We start from the raw sequence: 16549 nt of genomic DNA on the forward strand, positions 1-16549 counted from the left end.
GATGGTGGGTTTATTTCAGTCTGAGATCAACAGGAACCTCAGGCCGGTCACCTTTGACCGTTGGAGAGATCCCGTGCCTAGTGGCACTCACTTGGGGTTGATTTACCATATTAGAGTGTGCATTAAAAAGTGAGCTCCTAATTTAACTCAAACATGCATTTAACTTTTTAAAAATCTTTATTTTTCCAGGCATTGGTAAACTTTAAAAATAGAATGTGAGACAAAATGCTTGACCTGGAAACCCCTCTTGGAAAAGCTACTTAGATCACCTGTATACAGCAAAGCATAGAATGTAGCACGTCAATCCTTGTTGAGAGCCAAATCCTTTCTATTTACTCCAGAAAAAGACATACTATGCCAGGTTTTATAAACGGCCATAAGCCTTATCAGAGTCACAGTTGAGTGGTGGTATGCAGGTCTGGAGTACAAATGCAAAAATAAGTGTTCAAGCAGGTCATGACACGCCCGTGCACCATCAAACGCATCTTTTCTTTGGCACAGGTTTTTGGAATTCATCACTCCAAGGAAACAACAGCTTGTCAATCCAAACCTTGGCTGCTGAGACTGGTGGCTAGCTCAGTGATGATTTTCATGTGTGACTCAAAGGCAAGAGAGCCGGCCCTGTGAGGCATTGGTATGGTCACCAGCGGGGCATCCTCCAGCCCTGCTTCCCACAGGTTTCAGCTGTGGTCAGGAGAATCGGGTTTCTTTGGAGGACGCCCTGTGTGAGGTAAGAGAGAGGTGAGCAGCTGAACAGAAAAGCTGGACGCAGTGGGTCGAAAGATTGGGTTCCACTTTGATTATCTTTGTTGATGTGGGGGGAAAAGCGGTGTTTGCATCCGAATGTCTGAGGGTAAGTGCAGAACTGTCAACAGGGCCTGCCACTTGGCTAGAGCCGATCTTCCATTTTCCAGTGCACAGTGGGCCAGACAAAACTGAGGTTGACAGTGTGTGCCTTCTACTCTGAGGACTCCAATAGCACCCGTCCTTCTGACGGGGGCATGGGGCACAGGGCAGCAGCTTACTGCATCTCTGAGTTGCTTCACTAGCTCCAGCCTTTTGCCTTCACCTTTTCAGCAATCAGAAAAAGAAAGCCACATGATGAAACCAATTACTGATGAAAGGTTAATTTGCAGAACATCCTTATCATCCTAGCATAAATAGCTCACACACACACACACACACACACACAAAAGGAATTGGAGTGAATCCACTTAAAACAGGGACCCAGATTGCATATATAGTGAAAAAAGGGATGTTGATTGGAGCTTTGCCTTGAAAATAAAAAGTAGCACAGACAGTTTTAATTTATTTCAGAAAATTAGGTTACAATTGCAATTAAGCACAATTCTTTTTTTTTTTTTTTAGATAGAGTCTCACTCTGTTGCCCGGGCTAGAGTGCCGTGGCGTCAGCCTAGCTCACAGCAACCTCAAACTCCTGGGCTGAAGCGATCCTCCTGCCTCAGCCTCCCGAGTAGCTGGGACTACAGGCATGTGCCACCATGCCCGGCTAATTTTTTCTATATATTTTTAGTTGTCCAGCTAATTTCTTTCTATTTTTGTAGTAGAGACGGGGGTCTAGCTCTTGCTCAGGCTGGTCTCGAACTCCTGAGCTCAAACGATCCTCCCACCGCTTGGCCTCCCAGAGTGCTAGGATTACAGGCGTGAGCCACCACGCCTGGCCAAGCACAATTCTTAAAATGAGCAAAGAATGGGTGGAGTGTTGGTGGGGAGGTGTCGATTACGGTGTGTGCTGCGACTCTACGGATTTCCCTTTGGATGGTTGCAGTGCGATCGCAAAGAGGGGCATTGGTTCATTTTCCCAAGAGCCTCCCAGTCCTTCGCTGTTGAATTTACTGTCTTTCATATCAGTGGCCTGTACCCGTGGATTTCCCTTCTGCAGTCGTTAGCCATCTGAATCTCACTCATCCACGCCTGTCAATGGCTTTGCTTGTGACACAAGCAATCAATGTGACTGTCACAGACTGTGTGACATCTGGCTTCTTGGGCACTTTCACTCATGGTGGACCTATTGTGTGCGTCCTGTGTCCCCCTCCACTGCCAGGAACAGCCCGACCCCTCAGAATGGTCACACGAGTGGCAAAATGGCTCCCTATTGGATCAGGAGTAAAAAAAGTTTTGACTGTAACCCCCAAGTTAAAAATATATATTGTTCTCATCATCGTTTTCTAAACATAACTGAAATTGCCCTTTGTATTATATCCAAAAATTTATTATACCAAAAAAGATTTTGAAAGACTGATTTTCTTTTAAGTTATTTGGTTATTTTGTTTTTTTAATTTTTTTTTATTTCAGCATATTACTGGGGTAGAAATGTTTAGGTTACATATATTGCCTTTGCCCCACCCGAGTCAGAGCTTCTAGCATGTCCATTCCTGAGACAGTGTGCACTGCACCCGTTAGGTGTGTATATACCCATCCCCTCCTCCCCGCTTGGTTATTTTCTTGATCCTTTTTATTTAATATCTACTTTTATTGTATTATGGACAAAGTTCTGCTTTGGGGGAATATATTCACATTTCCTTTATTGCCTGATGTAAAATCCTTTTTTTTTTCTTTTTTGGTGACAGTTCCATGGATAGTTGAGAAGAATGTGTATTCTTTGACCTATCCAGCATTGATATATTTTATCTATTAAATCACAGGTATATGCTGTTATTCAGGTCTTCCTTGTCTTTTTTTAAAAAAACAGATTTATTGAAATAAAATTCATATACCCTACAATTCACTGATTTAAGGTATAAAATTTAATTTTTTTGGCATATTCACAGGGTTGGGCAACAATCATTGTACTTCTAATTTAGCCTAATTTGCCGACATCTGCAGATTTATGACTTAGTTCTAGTGAAATATAGAAGTTTTACTCTTGAATGGCTCCATTCCAGCCCGTTTGTATGCCATTATTTATTGTTACACATTATATCTCTATATGTTAAAAAAACCAAGATACTTTAGTATAATTAATGCATTGTGTAGACACCAGTCTTTTACAAAAACTGAGAGAAGAAAGGAAAGAAAGTATATACACACAGAGTTTTTTATATTACCTTTTCATGTACCCTTTCTGGTTCTCTTTATTTATGACTGTAGATTTGCGATACCATCTGGGTCTTTCCTCCTGCCAATATAGCTTTGCTCCCACCTTCCATGTGGTATTAGTGTCAAACATATTGTATTTCTACATATTATAGATCCAACAATACAGTTATATAAACATTGTTTTATGAAACAACCTTTTAAATCAGTTAAGAGATAACAGAGAAAAATATACAATTATACTGTGTTTTGTAATTTCTATGTAATTTCTACCTCTACTAATGCTTTGTGTACGTGTGTCTGTGTGAGCGTGTACTCATGTTACTGTCTGGAGTCACTTGCTTTCTGCCTGAATGTCTCTTGTCAAACAGGTGTGCTATCAGCAAATGGTCTCCGGTTTTGTTTATCTGGGAATATCTTTATTTTGCTTTCATGATATTAGAAATGAGGAAGCAAATATTTCGGTATCCACTTATTTTGTACCCACTATGTGCCAGACACTATGCTAGCTCCTTTTCATGTCAGTTTACTTAATCCTTAGAACACCTCTCTGAAGTATTTGCTGTCAACCCTCTCTACAGATGAGGGACGGAAGCTTAGTTAGGTTAAACTAGACATCATCGTCCAGTTCTGTCTCCAAAGCCCATCACACTGCCGTGATGGAGACTGGTGTCACATACATCACAAATAAATAAATATCCCTTTATCTCCAGTTTTGTGCTCCTATACTTCATAGGTACTAGAATAATTTGCATTCCAATCATTATGTAATGGGTAATTGTGCTTATTCAATGGAGCAAAGATATAAGACCGTCCCGGGCCCACAAAAATACAGATTACCGTTCTCAATGTGCACAGATGTCATGCACCTCTCCTTATGTGTACAGATGGCGTACACCTGTCCGTATGTGCAAAGATGACAGGCAACTATCTTCATGTGCACAGACACGTGTAGCTCTCCTGTGTGCAGATGATACGTACCTATCTTCACATGCTCACATGGCACATACCTATCTTTGTGTGCACAGATGACATGTACTTGTCCTTAAGTGCACAAATGACATGTCTTAACTCATAGCGTAATGAAATCTGACAGGCTAAAAAGTGCATCATAACGGACATTTACAGCATTTGCCAATTGTTCAAATTTGGACTATGTCAGATTTTTCTCTTTCATGCATAGGACTCACTTATGAAATGCGGGGATAGCCTAATTCAACCATTTAGCATCTTCGCTGTTACAATTCCAAATAGTGCTTCCGAAGGTAAAGTTGGAAGTTTAAATTTTGCCTCCAAGGATGGAGATCGTAACACATGACAAAGACCAAATCAGTCAGCCAGAGTGACAAAAGCTTCCATCAGAGTGACCACACCATGGTCTGCCATTTGAAGTGGGTGTCGATGGGTTCGTCTGCTCAGCACTCCTTTGTCCTCTGAGAAAGGGGTTGCCAATGCCAACTCCTCCAGAGCAGCCATGGTAGGACATTGTGACCTGCTCCTGGCCATTTGATCACTCCAGGATGAGCACTTGCCCCAGCTCAATCCTAGAGTCTTTGACTGGGACTTTTAGAACAGGAACTTAGAAAGAAAGTTGGCCTTTCTTTAGTGACTGAAGCTGTGAACACTGAAGTTGTCAGTGGCCATGTGAAGAAAGTTTGTGCCCAAGCAGAAAGAATAATTACATCAACAGGCAGACAGACACACACAGATATAAAGACGTTTGAGTTCTTGGTTCTGACAGGACCTGGGTATTTCATGGAGTGCTGTTACATCTTCCACCAAGTCTTTTTTTAAAGCTAAGGCTAGTCAGGGATGGTTTTTGTTTACTTCCAATCAAAAGAGCCCTAACCAATGCAGAATGACTGGTGATCATGTTATTACAATGAATATATTACAATAAATATCTGAGACTCAGACCTGTCATAGACATTTTCCCAGTTCTCAAAACATTACAGATATGGTCCAGATCTCCTGTCAAGCATGGTTAATTTGGTATATTGATTTTCCAGAAACTTCTCAAATACACATTAATTTATTTATGTTAAGTTTGCATAGTAGACTTATATTGGTCTGGCTTTCAAATGACAAAAGATTTCAAGTTACTAAATTTTTCCTCCACTCTATGGAAACAAATGAAATGATGAGATGTGGCAACTAAGTAAACTACTCTATAAAACACCTTTGGGATGCAACATAGGGTCAACATGCAGTCTTTTACTGTGACAGCTTGGGTCCCTGTGCCTTGCAAGAAAGGAACACAGTGGACTTCTGAGCCTTCCCAAGCTCTCATTTCCTTACAGTGAGAGCAAACCTTTCTGAAGGTTCCCATCACTTAGGGTGAAAATCTGAACCCTTCTTGGGCCCATATGGCCCTGCCAATCTTATTGGTCTCCACTGGGGCCTCCTACTTCAGCCACCTTGGCCTTAAATTTCTACTATCACAGGACCTTTTGACAAGACATTCCCTCTGACTGGCATCCACTTCTCTGTGCTGCCTAGTCAACTCCTACCCATCTTTCAGGTCTTCCCTGACTCAGTACACTAGGTCTGGTTCCCTTCTTATAATCTCTCATGGCATCTTGTATTTCCTTCTTGTACTATCTATGAAAATGGCAACTGAAAAAATGGGGTAATTACTGAATGTCTGCCTCCCTGGCTCTAAGTGTAAACTCCACATGGCCAGGGACTGTATTTTTCCTGTTCATTGCTGAATACCCAGCACTTAGCCCACAGCTTGGCACATAGTTGGCACAAATATATATTTGTAAACTGAGTAGAAGAAAGAATTACCAGCTGGTAGCTGAGGTGGAACTAAACACCCATCTCTTGGGCATTTATGACTAGACCTGCTGGGTGTGGAAAGCCTGCCCAGACACACAGAACGCTGAAGCACCTTGGAAGAGCAGTTAGCAAACCAGAGGATAACCGAATATACCTGTATGTGGTTTTTTTCCTAAAATTTTTAAGTGATTAGGGAATATTTAGGGTAAAATTATGATTTTGTGAGCAACAAAACGTAATCCAATTTTGACAGTGCTAAAATCTTGATCAAAGAAATTTCAGCTCAGAATACTGACAAAGTCAAGGACAACAGGTTTTGATGACATGTCATTTTCTCAAGTGTGCATCTGTGGTTATCATTGTTCACTTTTAGCTGTAGCTCCTTTTACTTTAATTTTTATTTCTTGCTTTATCACCTTTTACTGATTCCTCGAAATAGTCTTAGAAACAGTCTTAATGGGGAGAGCTGGTTCCACCAGCGATGAAGAAACGTTTCCTCTTTTAAAGGCTCTATTTTTTGAACGGTAAGAACTGCCCAGGAGGAAGCCATCAAACCTCCCAGGCGTCCTCTGCCCTCCACCCAGCGCTGCTTCCCGGTTCGGGTCCTGGGTGAGCTGTCTTAGGTAAGTCACCCCGGGTTGCTATTCACTTTTCAGGCATGGCCTCTGCACCTGGAAGACGCCACAGGGAATCGATTTGGGAAATTCAAGTCATTTCACCCAAAAACGAGCCACCGTCTGCAGCCTTCGCAAACGTGACACCGATGCTAAATCCTACGTTGGACAAATTTGGCTTCGTTCGTTTTCAGTGACAACATCTGCAATGGCCTTCCCGGCCGCCGAGGACGGGGTGGAGCCAGAACAGTAGCCGGTGATTCGAAACCACCTCAGAAAATGCCGTTTTCCAAAGGCAGGTGCGGCCTTCACAAAGTGATGGTTCTTTCAGCCTCCGACTCGGACCAAATTTTTCTCGCCACGAGCCGCCCGCAGCACCCGGCGGCCCCGCGGGGGCAGCCGAAGGAGCTCGGGCCGGGCGGTGCAACAAGCCGCCGCCAGCGCCCGCCACGCCCGCCACGCCCGCCAGCCCCGCCGCGCCATGGCCAACGCCCCCGCCGCGCGCCCGCCCCCCACAGCCAGACGGCTCGCGATTGGCCAGCGGGGCTGCCCGTCACGAGGGGAAGCTGCGTCGCCCATATCCCAGCGCTCCCATTGGTCGTGGCGGCGGCGGCGGCGGCGCGCGCGGTCCCGGCAAGGAGGGGAAGCCGGTGGCCGCGGCGGCGGAACGGGCGGAGGCTGTCGGTTTCGTAACCATCGCTCCTCCTCGCTGGCTCGCGGGCTGCGAGGCCTGTGTCGGGTCGGGCCGCGCCGCGCGGGGCTGCTCGGAGTGGAGGCCGCCTGGGGGCGGGCGGGCCGGAGGCGCAGGTGAGGAGGCCACGGGCGGGCGCTGGGAAGGAGAAGGAGGCCGCGGCAGAGCCGGCCGCTCGCGTGGGCGCGGGCCCGGCGTGAGGAGACTCGGCCCGGTCCGAGGCGGCCGGCCGGCTGGGAAGGCCCCTCCAAGCGCAGGCGGCGGCCCCGCGCGGCGTCTGATGCAACCTGCCGGCAACACCCGGCGGGGCCGCTGAGCTCATCCCTGGCCGCGGCCCAGCGTCGCGGCGCCGCCCGCCGACCCCCGCTCCCCGCGGCGGCCCTGGCTGCCGGCCCGGAGCGCGGCGGACGGGGGGCCGGGCTGGGGGGCGAGGCGTGCCCCGTGCAGAGCCCGGTGCTCTGTTTGCGAAACGAGCAGTGTGACAAGGCAGGCTCGTATTGGCCCCTGGGGATGAGGGTGTCCCCAGAATAGGAGAAGGTGGACGGTATCTTTAGTGCCACAGAAGGTATTTCCTGTCTTTCTCAGACGGCTCAGTCTGCGGTGGTCTAGAATTCTGTCCAGAAGCCAGTAAAGCGACAGAGTAGTCAGGGAAAGCAGTTGATTTTTAAATGCATAACTCTACCAAAGAATCTTTTGCTTATTTACGGGGATATTTGAATATCCTGCAGTTCACTGTTCAACATAGTTTAGGTGAACGTGCAACAGCCACAAGTCGAACAGAAAGAGAAGTGCAAGAAATGAAGCACTTGGTTAGCATGGTTGGAGGGAAGGAAGCAAGGAAAACAGCCTGTAGAGGTGTCCGGGTGCAGAGGATGGAAATGCATGTTGAGGGGAAGGAGAGTGTGTTCTTCCACGCGAGCGAACATGTGGCTGTTGTTTGGAAGGTTTAATTAAGCGTTTGGTTTTCCTTTTGTTTGAGGTTTATACTGTAAACTGGCATCTTTGAATGTGTCAGTTTTAGAAAGGTTTTAACATTGGTGGGTGACACAAAAATTGGTAGTTCTGCCTCCGAACCTACACTCGGTTGAATTCTTATTTGAATAGATTGTCATTTAACGCAGAGACCTCTCTGCCAAAGAAATGTGACTCCCAGGGCAAATTTTGAAATAAAATACTGTAAGGGTTTGCTTTACTAAGAAATTCTGCATCCAAAAGTTCTTGGTGTTCTAAGTTAAGGTCTGGTCTGCTATTACCACTTGAGTAGTATTTGAGATAAACTATTCATAAGGTTGATTTTGTTTCTGGAAAAACTGTAAACAAGTTTAAATAATTACAGGATGCTAGTGAGCTGAAGCATGTTTTAATTTCTTGATTCCTGCTTCTGGTGGGCACACTTGGCTGGTTCAATTATTTTTAATTAATAATACCTGCCTTAAAAAATTAGGTGGAAACAAAACTTCATTTTTTTTTCAGAGTATCCTTTAAATTCTCAAGAGCACATCATGGCTGTCTGCAAGGTGTTCTGATCTTGGAGAAGTGGTTTCATCCCTGGGGAATTAAACATCCCATGGTGAGCCCCTGGTAAAGACAAGTAGGACCTCATGGGGCTTACCGGCTGCGATTGCCTCACCTGCAAACAGTATTGGTAAATACAGGTGGCCACAGTTCCAGGTTGATTGTGTATTCTTGGGAGGGTGGTTCAGTGGGTTCTTATATTGGTAGGTACACTGGTCTCCTGCCTTACTGGCTTCCTGGCCCTATCAGTAAAAAGAAGAACAAATGAGCCTGAGCTCCTAATAGATGTATATTTACAATCTGTTCGTTTTGTGTGTTTGTTGTAAATCACACCAAAGTAGATTAGAAAGATGACATTAAAAAAGACAAACATACATTTTCTTCTCATACCTCAGTGGACCCCTTGTGTGCCACTCCCTGAAGGTGGGTACATCCCGCTTCAGGGACCCTGCACTAGATGCTGGGCGTGTGAAGATGAACAGAGTCCTGCCTCTGGCTTAGTCTACAGGGAGCCACACTGTAGAGCTGAAGTTGAGAAACTGGGGGAACAAATTGTACTGAAGAGAAAGCACAGACCATTGAGGAGTCTAATAGTGGTTTATTGTTGCTGAGGTGTGGAGGGTGAGGGAGCAGGCGCTGGAGAGGTCAGGACCTTGGATTTGATCCTGTAGACTGACTGGTGCCAGAGGTGGAGGGTGTGACACTCAGGTTTGAGTGTTACTTTGCTCTGGAGACCGTGGTTGGAGGAAGGCTGCTAACCCAGAGACTAGTACCCTGAGAGATGGTGGCCTCAGGTGATTTCTGTGGCATCGGGATGGAGAGGAATGGTAGATGTGAGATGTTTTTTCTTCTTTTTTTTTTTTTTTTTTTTTTTTTTGTGGTTTTAGGTAGAATTGTCAGATCCCAGTGACTGGACAGATTTGGGGCAAGGGAGAAACATCTACGAATATTTTTAAGTGTTGACCTTCACTGAGGAAATCGAGTGAAAAATTTATTTTGAAGGGCAAGGGGAGGACTATCTGGTTCTAGGTATGTGGGAAAAAAGTGACAAAAGGGTTAGGATAATTCTTGTCAGGTTTATTTTCCCAAGTGAAACTTGAGAAAAATTCGATTTTGTTTTACTCATCCTAACATTCTGAGCTTTCAGTGTTTTGAATGGACATTACTTGAATTGAAAGTTTGAATTTTAAAAAACCTGTTACCCATTTAGTCCAGTGTTTTTAAGATCCATTGTTAATCGACAGCAGTGACTGTCAGATTTCAGTGTCAAAATGACTTGGAGGTCCCTAAAACAGCATTGCTCAGTCCGGTTCCTAGATGATTTGGGTCTGGGGCAACCTGAGAATTTGCACTTCTACAAAGTTGCCAAATGATGGTGATGCGCCTCCAGGGACCACACTTTGAGAACTACTGCTCTGCAGTTTTCCTACCCTTTCCTACTTGAATGATTCACATGCGAGGAAACGAGGCGCCGCCCTGCTTCCTGCAGACTGAACTTTGGAATAGTGTTTGTCCACATAGGAGCCAGACTTTCATTTACGGTTGAGTATCCACATTTGAAAGAAACTTATTTTTTGCCTGTTGTAGGTGCTCAATAAATGTTTGTGGAAGGAACAAAAGCATAAATGAGAGTGTCTTTTCTAGTTTAAAAACAAAATAGATAATCTGTTTGAAGTTAAGTCTTTTAGACCACTTAGCTCTTTGAGTCCCATAACTTGGTTAATTTTCACTTTAAGAGCTATTTTTTTGGCTTGTATATGGTTGAAGAACTTTTTTTTTTTTTAATGTTCTTGGACTTATTTTTACTATCTCTAAGTTTGTCTTAAATTTTTACCAGTTGTAGGTTCAGTGAATATACTCTTGGTTTTTAAGCCAAAGGGCTCACTTTCAAAACCTTGCCTACGATGTTCAGCCTAGTACCTTGGCAAGGTGAGTCAGACTGAGGTCAAAGAGCCCTTCCCTATTCCTGTATCTTTGGGTACAGAAACAGGCATTGTACATCCCTGAACTTGGAGCCTGTGATGAATTAGAGTTCTTAGTGACTGAAGGTCATGGTCACTGTCAGTTGGAAGGTCTCTTGCCATTCCACATCCTTCATTTGCAGATGGGGAAATCAAGCCCACGGAAGTCAAGGGGTTTGTCCAAACTGAAATAGGAGCAGCCAGAGCCCAGGAGTTGACCTGGTTCCAAGTCTGTGCTGCTTTGATCACTGCTGTCTCTGAGCATGACCATAGTTGAGTATAGAAATTAGCTTTAGAGACTAAAATTACAATTGACGTATGAAAAATAAAAAAATAGATAAATAAGATGAGCATGATCATGATTGTTTTTTTTTTTTTTTTTTTTGAGACAGAGTCTCACTCTGTTGCCCAGGCTAGAGTGAGTGCCGTGGCGTCAGCCTAGCTCACAGCAACCTCAAACTCCTGGGCTCAAGCGATCCTTCTGCCTCAGCCTCCCGAGTAGCTGGGACTACAGGCATGCGCCACCATGCCCGGCTAATTTTTTCTATATATATTTTTAGCTGTCCATATAATTTCTTTCTATTTTTAGTAGAGGTGGGGTCTCGCTCTTGCTCAGGCTGGTCTCGAACTCCTGAGCTCAAACGATCCGCCCACCTCGGCCTCCCAGAGTGCTAGGATTGTTAAGACAGTCCCAGGAGAGGTGTTAAACAAGTTCTTAAATATTGAGTAAAACACTTATATTTACTTTACACCAAATAGATAAGCACTAGTGTTAGGTGGCAGTAAGGGTGTTCATACTGAACAGCCACTTTTTAACTAGAAGAAAAATTAGGCAGCATAATTATCAAGGGAAATTGTGAAATGTCCATTACTGAAGATAGGCTTGAAGTAGATACTCTTGGTTTGGACAGGAGCTTTCTGTCTCAGTACTGGAGTGAGAACAGAGGACCCACACGCTCAGGGCTGGCTGTGTGGCTTTTAAAGCAATTAAAAGTAATGGTACATGGACTTTTTAAAGTAAAGATTTTTTACAAAGCAGACCAATAAACAGTGTTTGTACAGAATTGCCTGGCTAAGGTTTGGGTGAAGCTACTGGTGTTTATTAACAGCTTTTCTTAATAACTGTGAGATTTACTCAATTGGGGCATTTCATAATTTTGACTCCAGATTTTTCCCACTGATGTAGTTTTAACAGTTTTGTGACAAGAGAACAGGATAGATTTATGATTCATAACACTGCTTTCTAAATTTCCAAGAGCGCTATGACTTCTCGGTGGACACGGTTCAGTCAGCTTGACCAGCTTGTCTTGAGGTGGCCACGTGATAGGCAAGGTATGCGTTTACACTTCTTACAGTGTGGGCAGCTGTGGGGACTTGGTTGGATTCATCGCAACCCAAATGTGACTAGTTCTTGACACTGTGACCTCACTTCCGCAGGCAGCGGCACAGTGATCTTCAGCGCTGGCGTATCTTCTGAGCTCATTCTGCAGTGTGAAGCGCTGCAGCTGCTCCGTCCCTTTGTCCAGCCCGAGTCCTAGCACTTAATTACTGGGATGCCTTTTTGTTTCCTTCCTTGTGGTTTCAGGTTGAGTGTTTAGATGCTTTATTATGTCAAGAAGAAAAAAACACTATTGGAAGCATGGTGGGATGGGGGAGCAAATTGGGTCTCAGAGCTCCTAAATCCAAGAAACAATAAAGTAAATTTCAGTAAACTATGGTACTATCATTTGAGGTCATTTAAAAAATAAAAATAAGTGAAAACCACCTTTTCAAAATAATCCCATAAAGAAAGCTCTGGGAGAAAACTCAAGTTCTTGATGACCCCCTCCGTGTATTGGAAAAGAAACCTGCGGAGACGGTAGTGTGCTATTCCTCGTAAATATTGGAGACTGGGCACTCCATGCCACGCCAGCATTCTGTTTTGACTTGGACCAAAAGTGACACTCCCCCAGCTCCCCCTCTTCATGAATGCAGGTGTCTTTTCTGTCACAATTGAATTCAGCTTTTCCATGTGTAACCCAAACATCTCAAATTTCTTCCTGGCAGATCGTCAGGTGCTGTTAGTTCTAACTGCTACCTAATTAGTGGTAGTCTTTTGTTTTTCCTCCCTTTTTTGATAACAATCGCAGGTGGGTAGTACCCTTAGGGATTCAGGTGGGCTGAGTTTAGCCTTATGGTGCTTCTGTACTAACTTACCTTTCTACAATAAATGCTTTAGACTTCTGAAACATTGGAACAGTTGGCAGTTGCTGTAAACTTTTCTCAGCATAATCAATTAGTGTTGGTCTGCTGTTAGGTACATGCAAGTTTAATTTTATTTGATCCTGTCATTTCAAATATCTTAATACAATTTATTTTTTAACTAGGTACATGTGAAGATTTTTTGGCAGTTTAGCGTGGAAACCATTGATCACCTTGTCCTCATTTCTACGTGTTCTGTGTTGGCAAGGGAGAGTGCCCAAATGAGCAAGATATCACAGCAGAACAGTGCTCCAGGAGTGAATGGAATAAGTGTTATTCATACCCAGGCACATGCCAGTGGCCTACAGCAGGTCCCTCAGCTGGTGCCTGCTGGCCCTGGGGGAGGAGGCAAAGCCGCGGCTCCCAGCAAGCAAAGCAAAAAGAGTTCGCCCATGGATCGGAACAGTGATGAGTATCGGCAGCGCCGAGAGAGGAACAACATGGCTGTGAAAAAGAGCCGCTTGAAAAGCAAGCAGAAAGCACAGGATACACTGCAAAGAGTGAATCAGCTCAAAGAAGAGAATGAACGGTTGGAAGCAAAAATTAAGTTGCTGACTAAGGAATTAAGTGTATTAAAAGATTTGTTTCTTGAGCACGCACACAACCTTGCAGACAACGTGCAGCCCATTAGCACTGAGAATACAACAGATTCTGATAGTGCAGGCCAGTAGACCTTACCCTTTCCAGACTTCGCAGCTTGTGGCTGGAACGTTGAAGGTGTGACCCCTACACACTTGCATCAGCGGCTGACAGTTGTCTTGTTCCATTACTCAAAGATCCATTGGAGGTTATTTTCTAGGGTCAGCGCTGAAGAGTTGATTAGCTAAAAATGTTAGCCGTGTAATTCAAATACCTGGTTTTAAATGATAGGGATTTTTGTGGGGATCAAAAAAACAAACATTTTAAAGGTATATGGTAAACAAAAAATATCCTGGCACCTTGTTGATGTTCGTAATAAATCTTGACTTCCCAAGAAATTCTTCTTTTTTAAGTTGGCAAAAAGGAATGGGAAACTGGCAGGTTGTACAGAAGGTTCTTGGCTTCAGCGGATATGGTCAATTGGATTAAAGAATGCCATCTGTGTTAATTGATTTGTGATTTCATTCTAAATTATGTATTATAAATCCTTAGAGCTATAGAAACCAATCACTTTGCAATTTGGAGTGATTTTATGTATAGCATAAACTTTGTTTTGGCATAATTAGGACTGTTTTCCCCAACAAGTACACGTTTTTGAATTGTGATGGCAGTTAAACCCCATCGCATCTTAAAGGCAGGGTGCAACCAATTGATTTAAAAATACAAATAACATTTAGGAAGAAAATAGGTTTTATTAAAAAATAAAAGTAAGCATATTAGAATTATGTATTTAGGTTATTAGATTGGCATCATTCTGTCCTAAAAAAACTCAGTGATTTAGAGAAACTTGTGTACCAGAATTTGAGTTTCTGCAGATGGTAGTAAAATAAGCATTTTTTTGAATAACATTTTGACAGTCAATTTAGTAAACAAAATGTCTTAACAGTTTGATGACACATGCTACTTATTAGGATTTGGAATATCAATTCAGCATGTAGTTTCTCTTGTGTTCAAAATAACTGCCATGGGGCTGTGAGCTTTAAAGGCAAAAATTTCTTGTGAAGGATCATTTTGGTGTTTGATCTTAGGCAAGCGATTATTAGAAAAATGTATCAACTCCATGCCATCTCCCAAAATTATTGTCTAAGAAAACTTGAAAGTGTAAGGTTTTAACCTTTAATTTATTTCACTTAAATACATCTTTTTATATTGTTTTTGTTACATTTCTTTTTCTGGTTAGTGGACTGTTCTTCTAGACTTTATATACCACTGCTTCTGCTTATTCATTTGTATGCTTTTATGTCTGTAAATTATTTTAGAAAGAAAATGCTGATAAAACTCAGGATTTTGACATTTTTGTCGAGACTAGAACATGGCAGTCACTAACGTAGGGGATCTCTAGAGTCTGGCTTATATTAATGTTGGTAGTTTAGATTGTCAACTTTTCCCCCTTTTTGTGGCACAATTCTAGTTCAAATTTGTTGGCTTTTGTGTATTTCTTTGTGCCTAGGCTGGTGAGGAGACTTGAATCGTATCTGATTAAAAAGTTTGTGTTACCAGGTATCTCATTTGGTCATTTTGGGCCACATTGCTGTTCTATAGTAGGACTTGAGATAATGTAACCAGAATGTAACTCAAGTTGCACCCTTGGGCTAGTGGAAGAGCGCCGACTGTGCTGTTCTCTCCTGGGCAGGGGAAGACATCATAGTGCCCTGCAACTCAGCCAAGCCATTGTTAGGGTCCCAAGGCCCTTCTGAATGTAACTCCCTGTAGAGCCGAGAAACAGGATGGAGGTTTTTATTAGGGTCCAACACCAGTTTACTTTGGTTGGAATATTGATCTACTCATAAGGATCGCTAGATGTTTTGAATAACTAACTAGGACATACCCACAGAATCCTGCTGATCTTTAACAGCTGATTGATGTTATGTAATTAACTGAATTGGAGATACAGTCAGGTCCCTTGAATCTTTAAGCACCTATAGTAGGTGCGACAGACATTTTAATCTCTTATTTATTAAAAAATATTTTTCAGAAATTGAAGTCCCCATGGAATTTATGGTTACCAATTATATGAATTCACTTAAGTATCTTGAAAAAGAAGCTTTTGGGAATCATCAGGGGTGTGCACTCTATTTCAAATCAGAACACAAGAACTTCTGGAAAAATCGATTAAAGCTTTTCCTATTACCTATGCAAATCAAAACTTTTAGCACAAGCAAGCAATCATGCATAGAACAAAAATGTTAACCATTGTCTTGACTATCTTACTGAAGTGGTTGGGAATGAAAGTTTTTAGTTTTATAGATTTTTATCAGTATAAAATTGAGGGGAAACCAAGTATGGGGAATGAGTAAGTTTAGGGCTTTGGGAATTGTGAAGTGACTGTTGTGTTTTGTTCTGTGTGTTACCTATGAACTATTAGGATTTGATCTGCCTTTGCAGGCAGACTCAGTGGTTTAGGAATTAGGCTTTAATATAAATTTCTAGCTGCATCTGAGTCTCCTGGGATGGGTGCTTTGGGCTGGTTTGGCTGCAGATGGCGAAAGCAAAGCAGTTCTTCCTGCTGCTGGTCCCTGTCGGTTACTGGGATGCTTTGGACGTTCTTACTAAGCAATAGTAAGATTTTCATAAAATTTGACCAGAGTTTTGAAGTTCAGGTCATGAGTGTGAAATTCTCAAATTTACATGAAAAAGTAGAAGTATGTACAATTTAATATTTGATATTTAAAAGAAAGGAAGTTGTAGCAGCTTTTGATGTTTCTTAATCCTCATTAGAGGGCTTGTAACTTTGTACCTGAAGACCCATTTAGCACTCACAGTGCTTTTTGATGCCTTAGAAATAGGAAGTTTTTTTTGTTTGACAACAGCTAGGAAGGAGAAAGTCCATTCTACAGCTGTTTAGATCTGCCTCTCAGGAAAAAGTACTAACTTGTTCTTTTTGTTCCTGGCTTTCCTCAGTTTGTGAGATTACTCTATTTTTTTAAATATAATTTTATTTCTTTCAATGAATTTAAAATAAAACCTTTGGAACAATGACTGTATTTCACTGTGGGTTTCTTTATATTAGATACCAAAAAGCCATCCAAATGGTAAACAGCTCTGAGGAG

General features: G+C 42.8%; 1 protein-coding gene across 3 annotated transcripts; it reads left to right on the forward strand.

The window, feature by feature from the left end:
* The first annotated feature begins 7080 nt into the window (after positions 1 to 7080).
* On the forward strand, positions 7081 to 16418 carry CEBPG (CCAAT enhancer binding protein gamma). 3 transcript variants are annotated; one of them, XM_069458556.1, is made up of 3 exons: positions 7081 to 7259; positions 8617 to 8713; positions 12986 to 16418. In XM_069458556.1, exons 2-3 carry the CDS (start codon positions 8711 to 8713, stop codon positions 13529 to 13531), a joined length of 549 nt encoding a protein of 182 aa, XP_069314657.1. In that variant the 5' UTR covers positions 7081 to 7259; positions 8617 to 8710; the 3' UTR covers positions 13532 to 16418. The 3 variants fall into 3 exon arrangements, with proteins under 3 accessions (XP_069314657.1, XP_069314656.1, XP_069314655.1); XM_069458555.1 differs by lacking the exons at positions 7081 to 7259; positions 8617 to 8713 and adding an exon at positions 7666 to 7708; XM_069458554.1 differs by lacking the exons at positions 7081 to 7259; positions 8617 to 8713 and adding an exon at positions 11866 to 11951.
* Positions 16419 to 16549: the final 131 nt, after the last annotated feature.

This window comes from Eulemur rufifrons, chromosome 24, assembly GCF_041146395.1.
Source record: "Eulemur rufifrons isolate Redbay chromosome 24, OSU_ERuf_1, whole genome shotgun sequence".
Taxonomy (NCBI): domain Eukaryota; kingdom Metazoa; phylum Chordata; class Mammalia; order Primates; family Lemuridae; genus Eulemur; species Eulemur rufifrons.